The following is a 19,683-nucleotide window of genomic DNA, read 5'->3' as shown; positions in this document are numbered from 1 at the left end:
CACTACTAACGTGGTTACTGAGGAAAACGAGCGCCTCCGTTGTCGTTGTCGAGCTTGCGCAACTCCTTGGACAACATGTCGGCTGTCATGCGCTTCTCCGGGTCCTTCTCCAGCAGAGCTGCTACAATCTCCTTCATGCACGGCGAAATCGTGGCCCAAATGGGTTGGTCGAACGTCACAGGATGGTTCAAGATGTTGTGGGTCACTTGGGCTTCGGTGAGGTTGCCGCGGGGGTCGAATGGATGTTGGCCGCACAGCATGATGTAGAGGATGCACCCAACGGACCACATGTCGACGTGAGGCGCGACTTGTCTGTTTTCATGAACACACATCTCTGGCGACGAGTAGGACTTGGTCCCAGACGGAGGTGCCTGGGCAAGCACAGTCGCGTCGACAGGCAGTGTACTGGACGTCGGATTCGGAATGGTAGCTGAGCCAAAGTCGATCAATGTCACGGCATGCCCCCCTCCCGACGCCTCGACGGGGGTAATCATGATGTTGTCGGGCTTTAGATCGCAATGCACCATCCCCAACGCGTGCAAGAAGGCAATCGCCGACACTACCTGACGTAGAATGTCACGGACGCTCTAGCCATGCATGAAAGGTCAGCCGTACGCATCTACGCGTGTTGACGTACCTCCTCAGTCAGTTTGCTGCGCTGCCGCACATGGTCAAAGAGCGTCGACCCTGGAACAAAGTCGACGACGAGGTAGTGGTGGCCACCGTGATGGTAGAACTCGTTGAGACGAACGATGTTGACGTGGCCACCCGCCGCCGCGACGCACGTGAGGGCGATCTTTTCGCGCTCGGCTTCATCGAAGCAGTCCATGACAATCTAATTCCATGACGGATCCAGACGTGGTTGGTATCACGATTCGACCGGTACCTTGACTGCCGCCTGCGTCTTGGTGGCTCGGTGGGTGCATCGCACGACAGTGCCAAATGCCCCAGCGCCTAATGTCCGTGCAGCTCCTACGTCGTAGTCGTCGTCGAATGAAGCCGACGTGCCTTGGTGTGCTGAGGTGGTTGGAACGATGGAGTCGTTGTGGACTGGACTTAGCCACGCAGTTACGATGCCCACAGCAAGCGCGCCGCACAGTGTCCCATGATGGCGATGGCGAGAGATACTGACCAGAACGGGGTGGCGTCGAGTGGTGGACCCCCGTCGTGTGTAGGTGGCATGGACTCTCTGCAGCGAACGAACCAGTTGGCGCATACTCATTGCGGTCAGCGGATACTGGTGAGAATGGAAAAGCATTGCAAGGACGATGGGGATGGTTATATTTAGATGAGCACGGCGGCAAGAGTGCTCGTTTTGGTTCAAGGCTTGCCCCAAACTTTGGCTCCACATGTTGATCGTTTACAATCCTGGATGGCGTGACGACTCACTTTGGTCACGGCAAGCAACGATCGAGTCCTTTCGAAGCAATGCGAGCAACTTGAATTTGACAGCGAGACGTTCGCTGTCGGTGTATTGTACCGCAGCGTCGCACTCGATGGCTGAGACGGCTCTTCGAATCACCGTGTCAGCACCTTTGCGATCCCGCTTGACCTGGGCTAGGAACTACCAGGACGAGTCTCAGCTACTGTCCACCCCAACCATGCAATTCAATGGACAAATTCAACCTTGGCGTATGCTGTCACGGCGTCGGCGTCAGTCTTGTCGAGAAATAGCGCCTGTGCCCACCATGAATCTCCCATCATCACATTTCGATCGTTTGCCACCTACTCGCTTGTAGCATGCTTCAGCTTTCGCGGCGTTGTGTTCGACTTCCTCATGGAACAAACCCTTGGCAACCTAGTCACGCCCGTCGTTGGCCCTTTCTTCCCGTGCGCAACCTCCTAGATCGTACCGAAACCTTCACGGAAAGCACAGGGACCGAATCCGCTTTGTCGTACACGTCGGAAGGGGCGCAACATAAGATCTTGGCAATGTGGGCCGCGATGTCTGCCACGACCGACGTGTGTCGGGGCGCGAGCTGCACCAAATCTTGAAACAGCTACGTCGGTCCACTAGGTCGACTCGGGTTCGTTGGTAGACGCGTTCGAGTACCCCTTCAACTTGGTGATGGTCGGCAGCACTCCGGTTGATGTCGTAGCTTGGGCTTTCCATGTGAAGCAGGAGCACCTTGGCCAAATTGTACGTGGCTTTGGTGTTGGTTGGGGCCAGCACATGTGCTCGCTGGTACATTCGTTCGGCTTCAAGTGGTCGCTACGTCCGCGCATGGCATGAACGCCATCCAATGCGAGCGAACGCTTCGTAGTACCCGTTCCCGGAAGAGAAAGCTCGCATAATCCATGCAAGCGTCGCTGTTTTGGTCGTCTGCGGCGATCGCTTGTCCAAAGTACTGCAGCGCACGTCAAGTCGAGAAAATAAAAAGTTGCCGTACGACATCGGCCAGAGCAGCTTGTCCACACTCGGCATCGAGCATCCGAGCGTAGTTCAACGCAGCCAGTGCGTGCTGCGGCTCCAGTGCCAACGCGTGCTTGAAGCATTGCGCTGCCTAGAGAGCCCACCGCGTCAGCGGCCACTGGTGCGTACGCATGCACGCACGTCCTCCGTGTTATGGAGCTCCCGCCACAGCAGCATGCCGTACTACGACCGAATGGTAAGCGCATCGTCATGACTGTCTCGTTTGAAAGCCGCACATTGAACCAATTGCTCGCGTGCTTGCGATTGCACGTAAGCGACTGCTTGTAGTACACCTCAGCTTCTTTGGGGTTGCGGCACACGGACCCGAGGAAAAACGCGTAGTTGCCCAAGTTGTTTGCGTGATGGGGGTCCAAATCGAGCGCTTCGCGGTATCGGAGGTCGGCGGCCTGTCGTGTGTACGAGAGAATGAATGGTCTGTGCGACGAGGGCAAGTTGCACCTGGTGGTCCTGCTTGATTGCATGCAAAAACGTGGCAACGTTCCCCAAGCTACCACACACACACACATCGTGCTTGGCTTTGGCAATTCATGCATGGCGTCGGGATGGTACATGTCAGGGCTTGTGGGGCTCATTTTCGCCGCTTGATCAAAGAACCGCTCGGCGTCAGCGACCCTGTTTTGCTGCACGAGCCAGCCTGCATACTTGCATAGCACGGTTCCATGGGTCGGGAACTGGGCAATCGCATTGGTGTATGCTCTGCATAGTGATACAAGTGAGTTGGTAAGGACTGGCAAGCGCATGACGTGGCGTACTTGTCGACAAGTGCCGAATTGGCGGGGTCTAGTTTATGCAGCAGCATGGCATAATTGCCCAAGGCATGGGGGTGGGCTGGGTGGTTTGCCAGCACTCGTTCGTAGAGAAGTTTGGCCTGGTCGAGGCTCTGGCGATGTTGTTCGACGAAGAACGCGAAGTGCGCTGTTCAATGGAGACGGTCAAGAGGGAAGTAAAAGCTGGACAAACGTCACACCGAGCGTGTTGATGCACGCGTCGTGTCCGCGAAGGTTCTCGTCGGAGTGGTGGGGGCAGTGCGCAAAGGACGCGTCAAAGTATCGCGAAGCCTCTTCCACCTGATTGTTCAGCAGCAAAAGTTGGCCATACCTGGCGACCCCGTTCATTTCCACCTGGCACAGGAATGGCCTACCGCGATAAGGCTTGACACGTCCCATCGTGTTGGGCGCGGCTGGAGTACTCGTGGGTCGTGTGAAGCAGCTGGTGAAGGGGGCGAGGGGCATCGGACATGGTATTGCCTGAGCTAAATTTGGCATCGGGGGTTCCCTTCCCTCGATGTCACATCTACGCCGTTGCCTCATTCAGTACTTACGATGACGCTACAGCAAGTTCGTGCATCCATGGCTTATGTGCTGTACGTTTAATGTGCCTGTGTTCGTGATGGAAGGAATGGAAAGTGGGGAGCGGGCGACTCCAGATCTGACCTACACCACCTGCCGTCGAAACTTGCTGCGTTCAACTGTGTTACTTTAAAACTGAGGTGGCTCGAGCCACGTGCGCCTGGAACATTGTTGCTTGGGCTTGCAATTCCTGCGAATGGAGCACCCGTAGCTGTACTAATTGCTGCTCTTGTTGTCGGAGCTTTTCCAAAAGCCTACAGCATGGCAAACTCGAGCGATCATGTTAGTTCACGTTTTGGTACCTCCCCACTTCGCTCTTCAACGCTTCATTGTCGGCTGATTTGGATGGGGAGTGCTGGGACTGGTTGCTTAGTATCGTAGGCGATGCCAGCAAGATGTCGAATGCATCCTGCGCTGGCTTGGTCTTCGAGCGCGTGTGCTTGGCGGCGGCGGCATCTCGATGCGCTGTAGTCAGTTCCTGCTGCAGTCGCTTGTTTTCGTGGTGGACGGCCTCGAGTGCTTTTACGCGCTTGGTTAGGAGCTGCACAGGGCGCACTTGAGTCTCGAGCACTGCGATGCGGTTCTTGGCCTCGGTGAGTTTTGCCTCGAGAGCTTGATTTCGACGATGCAACATCGCGTTCGCATCATCTGCCAGTCGCTTCGTTTTGTCCACGTGAGACTGCACGGACGCATCTTTCGCCGCAAGCTCCGCCGTCCACTGCGCTGTCGCCTTCTCCATCGCGATTGTGGCATGTTGACGCATTTGGTCGACAGTTCGGGTTAACGCTTGCGCATCCGCCGCGCGTTTGTGTCGCAGCGATGCGATTTCGACTTCAAGTTTATGGATTTTCTCCTTGGCATGGTCAACGCTAGATTGCAGCCTCATTACCGTTCCTTTGGTGACCTCGAGCTTCGCCATGGCTTCCGCCTTTCCTTTCGTCAGCGCTTCCGCTTTGCCCTCGGCCACGCTGCACTTTGCCTTGCACAGCATGTGAGCTATCATTTCATGAGGTTAAGACCAAATCACCATACCTTGGCGTGATGGAGTTCGATTTGAACCGCCATCAGCTTTTTCCGATGCGAGTCGGTTTCAGCTTGGGCGGCGACAACACTTTGCTGAAGCGACGCGCATTGCTGCGCGAATTCATCTCTCTCGGCGACAGAGGTGGCTACTTGAACGTGCTGCGCTTGGATTTGACTTGTCAAGGCAGCTGGATCTGCCAATGCCTACGCTTCAAGTGGTTCGGATTCGCATGTGGTACACCACTCACTCGCGCCCATCTCGTCTGCAGCCCATCTCGTTCAACCACAGTGCATTGGAGCTGGATTTTCAACGCGGCCATTTCAGATTGCATTGCCTTGAGCGCTGCTTTGAGTTGGTGCTCGAGAGCTTGTTGGGCTGTCGGGGTATGTACCGCGGACGGTGCTGTGTGGGATAGCGTTGGTCGGCGAGCAATCGAGGCTTTCGTTCGCTTTGACGTCGCCGCTGGCAACTCTGACTTGACAGCCACTTTCGACGCCAAGGTCGACGTCGCCACACCCGGCCGAATGTCTTCCCACTTGCTCGGGTATACGTTTTCCATTGTGTATTCAAGGCGCGGTTTCTCAACCTTTTGCAGCGGTGCCGCAGACTCTGCGGCTCGAGTGGCGCTGCCAAGTGTCAGTTGGTCGAGTTCGATCTTTATGGTGGCAAGGTCCTGGGCTGTCTTGGGCGCTTCCGTCCCATGAGCATCAATGAAATGCGGCTGCTGTGCCTTGACCACAGACGCCTCCTTTGGAGCATCGACTTCCCCAGTGACCTTGTCGGCCACGTCCTCGTCCTTTCCAGTCCGTATTCCTTCATCCTGCTTTCCATTTCCATGATCGACATCGTAGGGAGACAAACATCTTGAATGGTCGTGCGGCGCTTCCAACAAAGGCGAATGGGGTATGTCTGGCGGTGGCTCCAGTGCCGAGGTAGTTTGCGTGGCGTCCGTCGTCTGTGTCGCAGGGACACTTTGCCCTTCCTTGGGGAGATTTATTTGCTGTTGACGATGCGATATCGACTATGGCAGCAGCACCGTCCTGCGTCGTCAGGGGGTTTTCGGTTGATGGGGGTCCTCGCGCCGTCTTTGAGATCTACAGAGGCATGGACAAAGGCTACAACCCTGTCACTTCAATCCGTTCGTACATGTGGCCCGACATCCGGCTTTCCAAATCCCTCCGTTCGCCCTTCTTTCAATTGTTTACGTCGTGCAGCGCCCTATTCTTGCATGAACCACAACAGTCCTTATGTAGGGCCGCATACTGCGCATTCCAGGGTGCCATCGGGCGTTGGTGGTCTACCCGCGCCGACAGAATCGAGAGATGTATGCGCATCGCTGGCCCACAATGGCGGGACGTGCAAGTCGATATTGTGCGTGATGGAGAGTCTAACAAAGTGTGACGAAGCGTCGCAAGCATATTCACCTTACTCGTTTCGCTCGTCAAAGTTGAAGCTGAACCGCAAGTTCAAGGGCGAGGTCGACGCTTCGTCGCGGAGGACGACAGCAGGTGATACGTCCGATGGAGGCTCTCCTGAGCAAAGTCATTCACGACAGGATCGGTCGCGAAGGGAATAATAACGTTAGAAGTGACCTGTGTGGTGAGGGCCAACTGGGGAAGGCCGAGGCTGCTTGTAGTCGGCGACGTGCGCGTCAGTTGGAATCAAAGGGTTCTTGGCCTTGACGCTCTTTGTCGCATTGGCGGTGTCGCTACTTTCACTCATTCCACATCGAGTGGGAAGGCCAGTGTAACGAAATCTGAAACATCAGCAAAACGACAGTTTTTGTGGTAACTTCACAGAGATGTCCATGGACTCACCCAGCAGGTCTTGCCCACATAACGCGTTGGTACGTGATATCTGCGCTGTTTCAGCGGGCAGAAGGGTTTGCACCGCAGGAAGGCGCACAAGGACAGCGCAACTGAGGTTCATCGTCGTGGTGTCTCTAGGTAGTGTGGACGATTTGCAGACCACGCGCCAACTCCAGCCACACTGTACGACGCTAGCCTCAACTCCATGACAACTCGCCCTCTGCTGGACGTTCTACGAACAAACAATGCACGAGCGATCGTACACAAGATTACAAGGTTCTTGCGTTCGAGCACATTCCCGAACACTTGAAGCTGGCTCGGTGGCTCATGGGCTTGTCAAAGCAATCAACACTGGCCAGACGTCGTACGGAACTCGTCATTGTATCAAACTCACTGTTTTGACGGAGTGCCCTGGCATTGACGCGCTTCCATGCCAACTTTCCATAAACGGTGCATGCGCCCCACCTTGTTCCCGCTGCCCTGTGGATACGATGCAGTGTGACGTTTCATTTGCCAATCCCCTTCCACTAAATCCGAATAAACTAGTTTCATTGGTTGGTTTGGTCCAATCAAACGGCCCGATCAAGGGTTGCCCCAAATCAAGAAGATTTCTCCGGTCGAGAGCACGATGGAGCTGGTCAACTTTGCCGCACACGTGCGTGGGTCTTGCCTCAGGCGGGTTCTGACGCATTGATGATTTTGGTCTATGTGCGTAGATCACCCCGCTTGTCCTATTTCTGCTGGTGTTTGTGTGGATGGCGTTCGTGATGACGTCCTACACGCTGCAGCCGGATGGAACGATTGTCGAGACATCTCTCGCGGGGTTTTCATGGGCTGACAAGAGCGACTTGGTGTTCAACTGGCATCCAGTTTTGATGGCATTCGGGTTCCTTTTCTGCTGTTCTCAAGGTACCGTTGGCATCCCCCAAAATTGCCGCCGACCGGATAGTCCGATAGCCATTCTGGTCTTTGTTACCAAACCATTCTCCCACGCCACCAACAAGCTCATCCATATCGCGTGCCATTCTGTTTCAATTCTGTCCGTCATGGTCGGCACCATCGCGATCTTCCGCTTTCACAACGAGCATGGATTCCACAACCTCCACAGCGTACACAGCTGGGTCGGTCTCACCACCCTCGTCCTGTTTGGTGCTCAGGTATGTTCCTTTTGCAATCGTGCCGGTTGAACTTCCTCTTGTTCGCAGTACACGTTTGGGATTGTCGTGTACTGGTTTCCCGGAGCACCGGTGCCATTTCGAAAACAGTCCATGCCCTACCACATTGCCGTGGGCCTCGGCGCCATGGGGTTGATCACTATTACATTTGGTATGTCATTCCATCTGCTTGTGCTTCATGCCGCACGTGACGGACGGTGTTTTCAGTGTCTGGAATATTGGAGCAGCTCTCGTTCAACGCGAGCTGCGACGTGACGGGTACCTTTCATGGTGAGCCCGTCAGTGCATGGATGGCGGCGGACTGCGTGCTAGGTTCCATCACGGCTGTCTCTATCGCCATCCTCTTCCTCGCGCTGCTGCTGGTCGTGTATGTGTCCAAGCACCCCGTCGACCGTACAGTCGCGAATGCCGACATGAAGAGTCCATTATTGGAGTAAAAGTCGCCATTTTGGGTCGTTTTTCGTGGATTTTTCAAGAATATACAATGGATAATTGTCCGGATAAAGATGCTGTCGTTGTGTCCGGATACCAAACCAGACTTTGTGTGCCAACTGCAAGAACGCAGTGGCGATCTTGCAATCTTGCAGCAACATGGTGATGGGAAGCGTGATGCGAACGTGTTCCTATGTATGCGGCCGCCTGTGCTGGCACAAGTGGAAGGCGGCTTGATGTTGCTGATGCTGTTCTTTGATAGGTTCTACCGTTTGTCGTCGTTGTGCTGGTGCTCGTTTGGATGGGTTCAACGTTGATGTCGTACACGGTGAACTCGGATGACACCGTCGAATACAAGTCCCTGGCGGGGTTTTCGTGGGCGCCAAACGACGGCCGCGTGTTCAACTGGCATCCTGTCTTGATGACATTTGGGTTGCTCTTTTGCTCGTCCCAAGGTACGTCGTCGCCATATCTCGGCGTGCAGCTGAGTCCATAACGTTAGCCATCTTGGTTTTCGTTACGAAGCCCTACTCGCACCACATCAACAAACGTATCCACGTGGTGTGCCACACTCTCGCGATCTTGTCTGTGATCGTCGGGTTGGTGGCGGTAATTCGCTTCCACAACGAACACGACATCAAGAACATTTACAGCTTGCATAGCTGGATTGGACTCTTTACGCTGCTGCTAGTTGTCGGCCAAGTAGGGCCTCCATTTTTTGGACGATTCTTGCTGATGATGCGGTGCTATAGTACGCGCTGGGCTTTTTGTCCTTCTTCTACCCTGGCGTCCAAGTCCGACTTCGCATGATGCTGGTGCCATATCATATTGGCCTGGGCGTCGGAATTGTGGCCCTTGTAGGGATTACAGCAGGTAAAATCTGCGCTTTGTCCATGAAGTGCCTTTTAACATCTGTGTAGTGGCTGGCGTGATGGAGAAGCTCATGTTTAATCGGAGCTGCAATCTCCACGGCACATTGGACGGAATGAAAGTGAAGGGTTTCCAGTCATGGGATTGCTTGCTGGGCAACACAATTGGATTGCTGATCGTTGCTGCTGTGGCGGCGCTGGTGACGTCCATTTACTTGTCGAAGCATACCCCCAGTGTAAGTGAAGATCGCACGAGTGATCACGATTCGGACTCTGAACAAGACGGGGCCAAACAACCTTTACTTAAAGATCCTTCAAAGGACGCGATGAAACGCAGCTAGCCAGCGAGCTAACCAAGCGCGTCTTGGTCGAACACCGTGCTCAGTGGGTCGTTTTCTTCGGGGATGGTGTGGACTTCCTCGTCGTCGTCCTCGTCAACTGTAGCCTGTGAATCAAGACGTTGGTGATTGATTGGCCACTTCTTGCAAGTGGAATATGACGTACCTTGGTATGTGGAGGACTCTGGGGCATTTGCCATCCCATTTTCGGCGACTGGGGCTTTACGATGGTGCGGTTACGCGTGGCACTTCGCTTGAGAGACATCAAACTGAGTGGTTCTGTGGGCACGGCACCAGAAAACGACGCCGCTTTGAAAAGAGAGTGCGCGGTCGATCCATGGCTGTCCCGAGTGGTGTCGGAGGTTGCGATGTGTGAAGGGAGGTTGGTGATGATGGTAGGCTTGGTGTTGTTGTCACGCTTGGTAGATGGTGGTGGCACGCGCTGCCAGATCATTTTGTAGTATTCAACTTCTTTCAGTAGGTTCTGTTGCCGTTCCTGGACAAAACATGGCGGTTAGAGAACGGGTTCACAGTGATTACGATGTACGAACTACCTGACTTAGTCGGACTTGCTCTTTGTACAATGCTTGGTACTCTGCAATTGTTCGTTGCAAGTTCGACGTGTTGTCGTCTGTCTTGGACACGGCTTCGCTCATTGCCTGAATTGAATTAGTTGAGCAATGTCAAGTTGTGTTTACGCACCTGGCACTTGGTTTGGAGCTCTTTGATGGTGTTAGCATGGTGATGTTCTTCCAGCTAACCATTAACCGAGTGGGCTCAACAATGGCTGAATGTGTTGTCGACGTACCCGTAGTCTTTCATTCTCGAGCCTGAGTTGTGTCAGTTGGCGCACCATTTGGTACGGCTCGTGCTCCAAAATTGACTTGGTGTATTCGGTGACGTAATGCACATGCATCTTCATTTCGACGACCTTTTTAGTCAAAATTTCGACAAGCGTGGCGGGGTCTGTCGTTGTGGAGGTAGTCTCGTCACCAATATCCGGTGGAGTATTGCCGAAAGACGCATGCCTCTACCAAAACACACAGATTGGTCAAATCAAGCAGTTTGTTACCAGTTTAGCCACCAGAATGCAACCAGTAGCGAGCCTACGATACTTACATATCCTTCGGGGGACAGAGACAATGAAGCCGTCGACGATGGCGATGACGGCGGCAACTTTGGTGAAGTGCTGTTCTCGACCAACATCTCCAACTCTTGGTTGCGTTCGTTCAAGACGGTGTTCTGAGCACTGATCGTACGGTTGATTTCTTTAAGGGCGTCCAGTGCACTTTCATGCATGCCGAGCGAACTTTCGAGTTCAGTTATTCGGGTGTTGAACGCGGCATTTTGGGCGCTTAGAATTTGGTTCATTTCCCGCATTGCTTCGTTTTCAAACTGGCACATATGTAACTACACGAGGACGATAAAGGGTTATACAAACAAAACAGAAACAGCTTGACTACTGACGTACGTTTTCTTGGGCTTGGCGCAGTTGCGACAAGAGCTCAGCATGACCAAGTGATGGTGGCCCTTGCTTGACGGTTTGGTCCGCGAATAGTAGTGAAGTCAAGGCTACATTCACAACAGACGTGTGAAATGAATGTTGTGAATTTGATTTGAAAGGTCAAGAGCAGCGTACTTCTTGCAAGGGTTGATGGCGGACCTGAAGATGGAGGAGGTGGAGGCGGCACCAGCTGCGGCGACGATGACGTTTGTGTTTCGCTGTCTCGGGAGGACGCAACAACACGTGGCGAGAGTGGATTTAAACCCGCAGTTGCGTACTTGTTCTCTCCTAGAAGGAAACACGTACCGACTTGTAACTTGTCATGTCGTGAATACAAACCCCTACCTGGTGATGGCCACGCTACAGGGTCTGAGGGTCGTGGAGTTCCAGCCTCGTCTGTTTGTGCTGTCTGTATTAATGCTTGCATTTGCTTTTGCATTTCAGTGTGTTTCATGACCAAATTTTGATACAGCTAGTGGTTTGTCATATCAAGGCCAAGTGCAAAAATGGATTCCACGTACTTGTTGATATTCACACATGCATGGGTTTTTGACCTAACATATGAAATAATTGAGCATCTCTATGCAACAAGTAAGTGATCACCTCATGTTGGGTCGGGTCGTTTTTAATCTCTTTGGCACGCATGCCAAACCGCACGGTGGATATAGTTTCAGTCACGTTCTACGGACCGTTCACACAGTCTCCATATTGATGCGCTCGGATGCTTCTTACGTAGGAACTGGATGAGGCGGTTACAATCAGGCACGTTTTGGCGCGGCCACCAAGAGAGTCTTGGAGAATCCGCGTCAGCTTGGAATCTCGAAATGGAATGTGCTTCTTTCCGTCGGCAAGAGCTTTGATGACGTTGCTTAGGGCAGACAAGGACTTGTTGATCGCTTTTGCTTCGTTCAACGTTTTTCCCGTTGCCAGTGTCTTCACGACCATTTCCGATCCGGCCAAGTCGACCACATACATTGTAGCGCGCTTTTCCGAGGCAGTTGCCAGGTCACGTTGTACCATGTTCATCATGAGAACTGTGTGGCTACGGCTCGAGTCCTGTTGGATACATATTCCCTTCAGAATGAGAATGTTATATGATGTATCGATTTCGTACGTTGTTCATTCGAGTGCATGCGACCACTCGGTTTGTGTTGCCTCGTTCGACCAACTTGAGCATCGCTTCCTGGATGGCAGACCACATTAATTACAATATGAACACTAAGGAGGACGAATTAATTGAATACCTTTGTAGATGCACGTGCCACGTGCAAATCGTCAACGTAGATGCCTTTGTCAGTATTTTCACGCACGCGAAGGTTTTTGCTGGCTGGATAGAGCAGGTCGTTGACTTGTTCCATGTAAATCTCGAAGAAAGAGCATGTGATTTCAAAAATCACTTGTTCCGATTGTCGCAGGTGGATATGGTCGTAAAGGTCATGAACAAGTCGACGGATCAACCCTTCCTACGAGCGCAGAGAAGATAATAAGCCGTAGCTGTGTATCGTACAACCAAGGCTCACATCATCGGGTTTTGTGGCAACTCCATCTTTCGGGCCATAAATTGTGTGTGTTTTCCCAGATCCCGTTTGCCCATACGCAAATACAGTGCTGCAATGCGACGATAAGGCAAGGTATCGACGGTAGTGTCGAGTACGCACCAATTGTACCCTTCCAGGAGGTCTAAGACAAGCGACTTGGCTGTCGATTCGTACACTTCTTGCTGAGTGGCATTCGTGCCAAACACCTGATCGAATGTGCATCTACAATTGGCACCTGTGAAGATTCATCCCAACACGTCATGATGAGTACTGCGTACTTGAGGTACTCGTTTGCAAACGCTTCGTCGGTGCTGATTTCCATCGCTTTGCCATCGGAGATTTTGACACTACAATTCGCGATGAAACGGCAAGGTCCTCCCCCAGGCACGGTGTTGTTCGTACCATTCCTGCCCTCCATTCTTCCGCTCTACGCTGTTCTGCGGACGCACGCGGCACGACACGTGGATATGACTCATCCAGACGTGATATGCGCCAAGCCGGTCGAAGTATGCCGACCTAAAATTTGCCTCAACCGCATCAGCGGCGGTTTCACCGACTGAAAAAATCATCCAATCAAATCACACTGCCGTCTGATTTAAAATTTGCGCGCGCAATTCCATTCGAAATTTTACCCTCCTCACACAACTCCAGACGACGTTGCGCACATTTGGCAGCAACCGCGGCGGTGGAAGTACTGGACTAAGGCTGTGGATCCAAGTACGGGGCGATCTCTGCCATCCACATGCTGTTGGCTTCAAGGCGACCGCGGAAGATGCTTGGGCCGATCAACTGACTTAACTGTTTGGTGCATTCGACAGCGGCAAACTTTGCCAGGCGATGGGTTCCTGCGATCCAAAGATGAGTCGATATGCCGTCCTTGATGCGACAAGGTACCTTGCAGTGTTAAGGCGAGGGGGTCAAAGAACAATTCAATGTGTCGCTTGAACAATGGCTTTCCAAGTGCGGCGCCCATGGCTGGCAATTGCTTCCACAATGTTTCTTGCAAGACAGACGCCTGGGGAAAGTGTCGCAATATTGACGCGTCCACGAGATCTGGGAAGAGCGCAATCGCATCCGCTTGAGACTCCTTGGCTGCACACATTTCTCGAACCAAATAAATTGCGCCGTCTGTGTACGCCCATAACGCATGGCTGGCAGCAGGGTCATGGCCATGACATAAGTCATGATCTGTGGTACGTTTGAGTTGTCGCGGTTCGAAGGAGCAACATGAGAAGCGTTGCTTATTGCTGTGCGCAACTTCCGACTTGACAAGCGCGTCGTACGCTGCTTGACTCATTGCAGGTTGGTCTTTGGCCTTGGCAAGGAAAGTCTTCGCCAAATCAGCTATTTGTTTCCGAAGGACTTCATCTGTCGGATACGCGCGCAAGAGACTTCCCAGCGCCACCGCAGCATCTTCGCGCACGCTCCAAACGTCGTCCGACAGGTGCACTGTCCACCATTTCATCTATATACCACATCGTCAGCCGAAATGCTTCACGATGGTAGAAATATTACCAACGCCGGCAACGAATCGCGGCATTCCACAGGAAAAGACAAAACAACTTGCGATGATGCGGCACATGCAGCATCACTGACTGTGAACACATCGTCTTGGAGGCAGATCCGCGCCGCACGGAGCAAATCGAGTGCATGTGGGCGAATCGCAGCCGCGTCCACTCGAGCAACAAGCTCCCCGATACAAATGCATGCAGCTTCGCGAACGAACGGGTTGTCGGCATCCGTAGCATCGACGTAGCACTGAACGCATTCGGCGGCGAACTGCGCCACTACATGGCGGCCAGTCTCGCCCATAACTTTCATCCACGTGTCGCGAGAGTATGCTTTGACGCCGTCAGCCACATAATGCCGGTTCAAGCACATGCGCGGCACAAGCTTCGGGTAAAAGAGGGGTCGTTCGTCGCAGGCGTCGCAGAACAGGAGGAACGAGCGCGTGGCTTGGGAGGCCGTCAGTCGGACCTCGCTCCAAGGGTCCTGTAGGCCACGCACCAAGCAGTCGACGATGCCATGACCAATTCCCGGATACATTAGCATGTACCGTGGTGAGAGAACAGATTTATGAAGAACGTGCAGAGTTTCAAAGCCGACGTTGCGCACGTGGCGATTTCCGTGCTTGACGCTTCGTACGATGATGGAATGGAAAAAGTCGAACTCGTTCGCTTCAAATGCCGTCAAGAACGCGGGGCCGAGACCTTGAACCATGGATTTGAACGTGAGCAAGGTTGTTTCGAGGCTCTTGAATCCAGAGATATCGTCGAGGCGATGGGGCGATGTTGGTGTCGATAGGGGCGACGCGAGTGGTATGGACGTGTCGAAGTACGAAAAGTACTCTTCTTCGTTGATTTCCTCAAACTCTGGAGATCGTGTGATATTGCACTCGACAATGTCCAATAGTTCGTCGCGAAATGCCTCAAAGATGCCAACGCCTCGCACGGCACATAGCGACCCGAGTGCCTTGCCCACGAGTCGTCGCACACGGGGCTCAAGGTGCTCCAGATTGGCGTGGCATTTTTCCACCACGAGGTCCCATGTGTCCACATGCGCATCCAACGTCGTCGCATGAGCACTTGCGATGACGAACCCAACCGCAAGCACGTCCCAGCGAGGTGGATCCAACGTTGCCAAGAAACGAGGAAGCATCGAGATAAAGACGTCCGAAGGAGGCTTCTCCATGAGGGCGTTGGCAGCTTCGACAATCGACGCAGGGACATTCTCACGGCGAAGCAAACTGCGCAGCGCGCTGTCGACCGTGGATAGCTCCATCTTGCTGGAACGAAGCGCTTTTTTCTGCAATGCTTCTGCTTGTAGAAATTCCATCTTTTTAGCCAATCAAAAACGCTTTTCAATGAAGGGGCCAAACCACCACTCGACACAAATCGAATTTCGCAGACAAAAAGATGCTACATCGCGCCACGTCCGTCGTCGCCCGCCGCGTTCTCTTCACGCCTGTCACCCCTCGCTGCATGAGCACCTACACACCCAACATCGAAGACATCAAGAAGCTCCGTTCCGCGTCTCAAGCTCCCATGGGTGATGTGAAGAAGGCGCTCGTGGAATCGGCGGGTGACTTTGACGTGGCCTACGAATGGTTGCGCAAGAAAGGCATTGCAACGGCATCCAAGAAGGCTGGTCGAGTGGCTGCCGAAGGTCTTGTGGGCCTTTTTGTCGATTCGGACAAGAAGCGTGGCGCAATTGTTGAAATGAACAGTGAAACTGACTTTGTTGCACGCAACGAACAGTTCCAAGCTCTGCTGGCAGACATCACGCGCACCGTCCATGCTGACTCTGCATTTGTTGGCAACTACGACACGGCTGCCCTCAGTGTGCTTTCGCTGAACGGTCGCAGCGTCGGAGACTTCATTCCTGAACTCGTTGGTCGTGTCGGCGAGAACCTTGTGCTGCAACGCGCGACCACAGTCGCTGTAAAAAACGGCGTCGTCGCTCAGTACGTGCACCGCGTAGCATCTGCGAGCTTGAATCTGGGCCAAGCTGGAGCGTTGGTGGGTCTGGAAGTATCAAAGGAGTTGTCCGAATCCGAACGCGCCGAATTGGAAAGCATGGGGAAGAAGCTCGCGATGCACATCGTGGCGGCCAAGCCTCGATTCCTCAACCGCGAGTCGGTCCCAGCTGATCGCATCGCGGCGGAGCGTGCGTTTGTCTTGGAACAGGTGGCAGAACAAGCCAAGTCCAAGCCCGCGAATGTGGTCGAAAAGATGGTTGATGGCCGCATGAACAAATTTTTCGGCGAAGTGACCTTGATCGACCAACAACACATGGTTGAAGATGGCGCGCCCAAGGTCTCGGCGGTCTTGGACAAGGCCGGCGCGAAGCTCGGCGCAACGATTTCGCTCACGGCCTTTCAACGCTACGAAATTGGCGAAGAGCAACTCTAGACAACAAAAATCCCGACGAAATAGATCATCACTTCCCACACCATTTTCACTTCGACACACTTGAATTAGCGTTAGTACATACCGCTAAATACTGTACAAAAGGAACTACGTACTACGTAGTACTAGTAGTAGTACTGTATAGTACTAGTACATTGGAGCAGCCATGTCGTGGTCAACACTAATTACGATTCAGCTTCAGTAATTAGTGTAAAAGTCTCCAACTTCCGACAAAATCTCAGGGTGAAATGAAGTGGTTGTAGATCATGGCAATCACAGCCACAAGGACGACGGACGCAGCGAATATTGTCCGAAGGGGATCCGAGAAAGGTGCAGTGATTGCTGTTGTGGTCTCCGAGCTGGGCTGTGAGGGTGATGCCGTCTCTTCGGGCGTACTGACGTTCCCAAGCTTCCCGTACAGTTGCTTCTCTTTAGCCTTTTGCTGCTCGCGCTTTTCCTTGACAAGGGGGACGAGTTCTCGGATGGCTTTGTTCGTCGGGTCAATTTCAAGAGCCTCACGGATGTAGCTCGTCGCTTCACTGCATTCGCCCTGTTGGTATGCCATTTGGGCCAATCTGTACCATGCCTGGAGAGAAAATGAATGCCCCATGGCATTCCGAGTGCACCGAGACATTACCTTCATGTTTTTGGCATCAACTTGAAGCACCTCGCGACACGACTCCTTTGCTTCCTTGTACTTACCAAGCTTGCACTGCACATTCGCAACGTTGTTGCCCAGCGCGACGACGAGTTGCTTGCAGCTTTCGTTCTGGGCAAAGTCTTCTTCCGTGTTCCACTTCTCAAGCACTTTGAGGGCCTTCTTGTAGCAGTTAATCGCGTACGGGTAGTTCTTGTCGTTGAACCATCGGTTTCCGCTGTCCTTCTTCTTGTTCGCTTCCACGATGAGCTCATCGTTCGTCATTTCATCTGGCATCTTGCGCTCCGAAATCCACTCGTCCATGGTAATAATGAACTTAATGGATGACTTGGACGTTTGATTCTCTTCTGCCTATACACGACACAGTCACTTTTGTGTTTGTTTCGAAGAAGAGAATACCTCAACTTCGCTGCCAACGTTGCCGTAGGCGAATCGAGACTCGCAATGCACTTGCACCACTTCGCCCACACGCATGACGCGGCCCATGAGCTCGAGAACTATGCCAAGTCGTCAAACCCCTCGTTCACTTACTAAAAAGCAGTAGCATACCGGCAAAGGTTTCGTTGTCGCCAATCCGAAAAGACACTTGCGTGTCGTCCGAGATCATGACGTCTGTTTCCAAGTCGTAGCTCCTGTACGTCATGGTTACTTCATCACCAAATTCTACATGCACACGGTTGTGATATTTAGCGTGATATACAAGTCATGCACGGAGGAATTAGCGACAGCCTCAACATCGTCCAAAGGTGATACGGCCGCGGTACGCACGTTTTGACAACTAGCGGTATTGCATTCAAGCATACCTGCTTTCTTTCCATCACTATACTTGAGGATCTTCTTGCGAATGGCTCCCGTACCGAGCACATCTTCAAATCCTTCCTCAACCATGTTGTGTCTTGTCCCGCGGAGACGCCGCGCGTTTGATGTTTGAATGCGTGTGGTGTGATTATCTTGAATTTTAACCAATGAAACGTGGAAATTTTCCCAAGGACCAATCATGTCCCTTAAAGAAAATTATTCTGCATATATACAAAATCCAAGTGAAATTTACATACAACACGGCGAGATTCCATGCATGTGTCGGTTGAAGTATCCATCTCTCTCTGAAGTACGAAAACGTTCTTAAATGGGTTGAAATTGAGCCAATCCAGGGCGAGTATCGGCTGTCATATTCATTTTCAAAGGCCAATTATTATATTTCAGAGGTACCTTTTATACCTGGCGAAAGTAACGACCAACAGAACCATGAGTTGAAAAACACCAAACTCTCCCCAGACGATCCGCACGCAAGGTAGGCCGACCACCGCCGCTCCCGCCTTCGACGCTCGCCATCCCTGGTTCCCATCCCCGTGAAGGCGCATTGAGGTTTCACATTGCCTCATTGAATCGCATCACACATCACACGCTCCAGCATCGTCTCCATTCATTGTGGTAGGACAAATGGCACAACTGCGGCCACCGCGAATCACTGATGTGACGCGCTTGTAGCCTCCATGACATCAGTCGACGTATCCATGTCGACCTTTTCAGAAAGACCGTCATCTCACGCGCTTTCCTACCACGGCCGGTCGGGAGACAATGAGACTGATCCGAATAAGTCGAAGTATGGGAAACTCGACAAATCCCCCGTGCATGGGAAGAAAGTGATGTATCCTCCTCGACTGCTCGTCGATTTCACCTCCCTCCATGTATTTACGTATATATACACTACTCGACGTCTCCACGAGAACCTCATGGAGACTTCCAGATTGAAGCGCTCAACAAGTACGTCGCGTTCTACCAGATTCCTATCCGCGACGAGTGCACGAAAGACGAACTTGCGGCGCTCGTTGCAAGGTGCGTGCGTCTATCTTTCCGATCGATTCAATTTGGACTGAGGAAAGTGTTGCAGGCATTTCGACGGGTCCCTCGAAGTGGAAGAAGACGAGTCAATTCTTTCCTTTGTCACGAGGGTGCGCAACGGTGAAAAAACGACTCGCGTGCGCCCGCCTGCGCCGAAACCTGTGACGTCCGTCAAAAAGCCCAATCGGGGAAACGACGACACCAAGGCTGCCACTGCCACTTCGACGGCACCCACATCGTCGTCCACGAGCAAGCGTACCCGCGATGACGACCACGAAAAGGACAATGAAGGAGATTCCCCCGACGCTACTGCTCCAGTTGCTCCCCCGCCGTCCAAGAAACAGTTGAAGGGAAAGCCCAAGGAGAAACCATCGAACGAAAACAAGAACAAGAAGAACGACGACAACGAGCTCTACTGTGTCTGCAACTTGCCTGGGTATGGCGCTATGATTGCGTGTGATGGCGAGCAATGCCCAAACCCGAGTCAATGGTACCATTTGGAATGTGTGGGGTTTTCCGACGGCCAGCACCCAGACACGTGGTTTTGCCCCGAGTGCGACCCAAAGGCGTTTGCTGCCGTCCAAAAGAAGAAGAAGAAGTCGGGGCGCGGGTCTGGCGACGACAAGTCGTCCAAGTCGTCGTCTGGGTCGAGTGGCTCGAGCATGCGGCGGTAGGTGCTGTGCGTCATGTTGTGCGGCCACGTAATTCGAAAGTTGAACAAGAAGGCACACACACGTTGGCGTTCCTTTTTTATATTATAAATGGCCACACTCGTGAATTCGCATTTAAATTGGGATTTTAAAT

General features: G+C 52.8%; 8 protein-coding genes across 10 annotated transcripts; 3 read left to right on the top strand and 5 right to left on the bottom strand.

Annotated features, from left to right (window-relative positions):
• Positions 1 to 14: 14 nt before the first annotated feature.
• On the bottom strand, positions 15 to 3,673 carry H310_00069 (CAMK protein kinase; the record flags this gene model as incomplete). The annotated part of the gene is made up of 17 exons (XM_008862690.1): positions 15 to 587; positions 638 to 835; positions 887 to 972; positions 1,390 to 1,564; positions 1,627 to 1,677; positions 1,730 to 1,798; positions 1,854 to 2,000; positions 2,054 to 2,212; positions 2,268 to 2,348; positions 2,391 to 2,504; positions 2,555 to 2,596; positions 2,650 to 2,820; positions 2,873 to 2,921; positions 2,984 to 3,130; positions 3,187 to 3,349; positions 3,402 to 3,532; positions 3,576 to 3,673. 17 exons carry the CDS (start codon positions 3,671 to 3,673, stop codon positions 15 to 17), a joined length of 2,454 nt encoding a protein of 817 aa, XP_008860912.1.
• Positions 3,674 to 3,907: 234 nt separating this feature from the next.
• Positions 3,908 to 6,656, bottom strand: H310_00068 (hypothetical protein; the record flags this gene model as incomplete). Its single annotated transcript, XM_008862689.1, has 9 exons — positions 6,400 to 6,656; positions 6,237 to 6,339; positions 6,071 to 6,194; positions 5,954 to 6,025; positions 5,830 to 5,901; positions 5,055 to 5,762; positions 4,816 to 5,010; positions 4,086 to 4,762; positions 3,908 to 4,037 (listed from the first exon to the last, which is right to left on the bottom strand). Exons 1-9 carry the CDS (start codon positions 6,527 to 6,529, stop codon positions 3,908 to 3,910), a joined length of 2,211 nt encoding a protein of 736 aa, XP_008860911.1. The 5' UTR covers positions 6,530 to 6,656.
• A 587-nt stretch (positions 6,657 to 7,243) lies between these two features.
• Positions 7,244 to 9,432, top strand: H310_00067 (hypothetical protein; the record flags this gene model as incomplete). Its single annotated transcript, XM_008862688.1, has 12 exons — positions 7,244 to 7,270; positions 7,332 to 7,524; positions 7,573 to 7,772; positions 7,821 to 7,941; positions 7,998 to 8,060; positions 8,103 to 8,183; positions 8,356 to 8,417; positions 8,485 to 8,677; positions 8,725 to 8,924; positions 8,975 to 9,095; positions 9,143 to 9,327; positions 9,412 to 9,432. 12 exons carry the CDS (start codon positions 7,244 to 7,246, stop codon positions 9,430 to 9,432), a joined length of 1,467 nt encoding a protein of 488 aa, XP_008860910.1.
• An 8-nt stretch (positions 9,433 to 9,440) lies between these two features.
• On the bottom strand, positions 9,441 to 12,947 carry H310_00066 (hypothetical protein; the record flags this gene model as incomplete). The annotated part of the gene is made up of 18 exons (XM_008862687.1): positions 9,441 to 9,536; positions 9,596 to 9,925; positions 9,984 to 10,088; positions 10,132 to 10,185; positions 10,238 to 10,459; positions 10,549 to 10,839; positions 10,901 to 11,001; positions 11,069 to 11,221; positions 11,279 to 11,405; positions 11,455 to 11,487; positions 11,537 to 11,614; positions 11,666 to 11,989; positions 12,048 to 12,116; positions 12,178 to 12,396; positions 12,454 to 12,541; positions 12,592 to 12,693; positions 12,750 to 12,818; positions 12,874 to 12,947. The coding sequence occupies 18 exons, from the start codon at positions 12,945 to 12,947 to the stop codon at positions 9,441 to 9,443; spliced, it is 2,535 nt and encodes an 844-aa protein (XP_008860909.1).
• Positions 12,948 to 13,060: 113 nt separating this feature from the next.
• H310_00065 lies at positions 13,061 to 15,513 on the bottom strand. 2 transcript variants are annotated; one of them, XM_008862685.1, is made up of 3 exons: positions 13,987 to 15,513; positions 13,366 to 13,936; positions 13,061 to 13,316 (listed from the first exon to the last, which is right to left on the bottom strand). In XM_008862685.1, exons 1-3 carry the CDS (start codon positions 15,304 to 15,306, stop codon positions 13,171 to 13,173), a joined length of 2,037 nt encoding a protein of 678 aa, XP_008860907.1. In that variant the 5' UTR covers positions 15,307 to 15,513; the 3' UTR covers positions 13,061 to 13,170. The 2 variants fall into 2 exon arrangements, with proteins under 2 accessions (XP_008860907.1, XP_008860908.1); XM_008862686.1 differs by having other exon boundaries at positions 13,061 to 13,936.
• Positions 15,372 to 16,487, top strand: H310_00064 (translation elongation factor Ts). Its single transcript, XM_008862684.1, has one exon. It carries the CDS (start codon positions 15,387 to 15,389, stop codon positions 16,380 to 16,382), a length of 996 nt encoding a protein of 331 aa, XP_008860906.1. The 5' UTR covers positions 15,372 to 15,386; the 3' UTR covers positions 16,383 to 16,487.
• Positions 16,488 to 16,541: 54 nt separating this feature from the next.
• H310_00063 lies at positions 16,542 to 17,975 on the bottom strand. 2 transcript variants are annotated; one of them, XM_008862683.1, is made up of 5 exons: positions 17,841 to 17,975; positions 17,587 to 17,700; positions 17,437 to 17,534; positions 17,017 to 17,388; positions 16,542 to 16,965 (listed from the first exon to the last, which is right to left on the bottom strand). In XM_008862683.1, exons 1-5 carry the CDS (start codon positions 17,923 to 17,925, stop codon positions 16,618 to 16,620), a joined length of 1,017 nt encoding a protein of 338 aa, XP_008860905.1. In that variant the 5' UTR covers positions 17,926 to 17,975; the 3' UTR covers positions 16,542 to 16,617. The 2 variants fall into 2 exon arrangements, with proteins under 2 accessions (XP_008860905.1, XP_008860904.1); XM_008862682.1 differs by having other exon boundaries at positions 16,542 to 17,388.
• A 320-nt stretch (positions 17,976 to 18,295) lies between these two features.
• On the top strand, positions 18,296 to 19,663 carry H310_00062 (hypothetical protein). The gene is made up of 4 exons (XM_008862681.1): positions 18,296 to 18,468; positions 18,526 to 18,725; positions 18,785 to 18,873; positions 18,929 to 19,663. The coding sequence occupies exons 2-4, from the start codon at positions 18,531 to 18,533 to the stop codon at positions 19,551 to 19,553; spliced, it is 909 nt and encodes a 302-aa protein (XP_008860903.1). The 5' UTR covers positions 18,296 to 18,468; positions 18,526 to 18,530; the 3' UTR covers positions 19,554 to 19,663.
• Positions 19,664 to 19,683: the final 20 nt, after the last annotated feature.

The sequence above is a fragment of the Aphanomyces invadans genome (genome assembly GCF_000520115.1).
Source record: "Aphanomyces invadans strain NJM9701 unplaced genomic scaffold supercont1.1, whole genome shotgun sequence".
Classification (NCBI taxonomy): Eukaryota; Oomycota; class Saprolegniomycetes; order Saprolegniales; family Verrucalvaceae; genus Aphanomyces; species Aphanomyces invadans.
The sequence above is the reverse complement of the archived record's forward strand: the minus strand, read 5'-3'. Positions and strand labels throughout refer to the sequence as shown.

What these genes read in the sequence shown, in the direction of transcription:
- H310_00063 (XM_008862682.1), bottom strand. Translation starts at nt 17,925, where the DNA reads ATGGTTGAGGAAGGATTTGAAGATGTGCTCGGTACGGGAGCCATTCGC. An exon ending in TAGTGATGGAAAGAAAGCAG is followed by an intron (nt 17,701 to 17,840) that starts GTATGCTTGAAT and finishes GTGTGCATGTAG; the next exon opens with AATTTGGTGATGAAGTAACC. An exon ending in ACGTTGGCAGCGAAGTTGAG is followed by an intron (nt 17,389 to 17,436) that starts GTATTCTCTTCT and finishes TGTCGTGTATAG; the next exon opens with GCAGAAGAGAATCAAACGTC.
- H310_00062 (XM_008862681.1), top strand. Translation starts at nt 18,531, where the DNA reads ATGACATCAGTCGACGTATCCATGTCGACCTTTTCAGAAAGACCGTCA. An exon ending in TCGATTTCACCTCCCTCCAT is followed by an intron (nt 18,726 to 18,784) that starts GTATTTACGTAT and finishes GGAGACTTCCAG; the next exon opens with ATTGAAGCGCTCAACAAGTA. An exon ending in CTTGCGGCGCTCGTTGCAAG is followed by an intron (nt 18,874 to 18,928) that starts GTGCGTGCGTCT and finishes AAAGTGTTGCAG; the next exon opens with GCATTTCGACGGGTCCCTCG.
- H310_00065 (XM_008862685.1), bottom strand. Translation starts at nt 15,306, where the DNA reads ATGGAATTTCTACAAGCAGAAGCATTGCAGAAAAAAGCGCTTCGTTCC. An exon ending in GCGATTCGTTGCCGGCGTTG is followed by an intron (nt 13,937 to 13,986) that starts GTAATATTTCTA and finishes TGTGGTATATAG; the next exon opens with ATGAAATGGTGGACAGTGCA. An exon ending in CCTCGCCTTAACACTGCAAG is followed by an intron (nt 13,317 to 13,365) that starts GTACCTTGTCGC and finishes TTTGGATCGCAG; the next exon opens with GAACCCATCGCCTGGCAAAG.
- H310_00064 (XM_008862684.1), top strand. Translation starts at nt 15,387, where the DNA reads ATGCTACATCGCGCCACGTCCGTCGTCGCCCGCCGCGTTCTCTTCACG.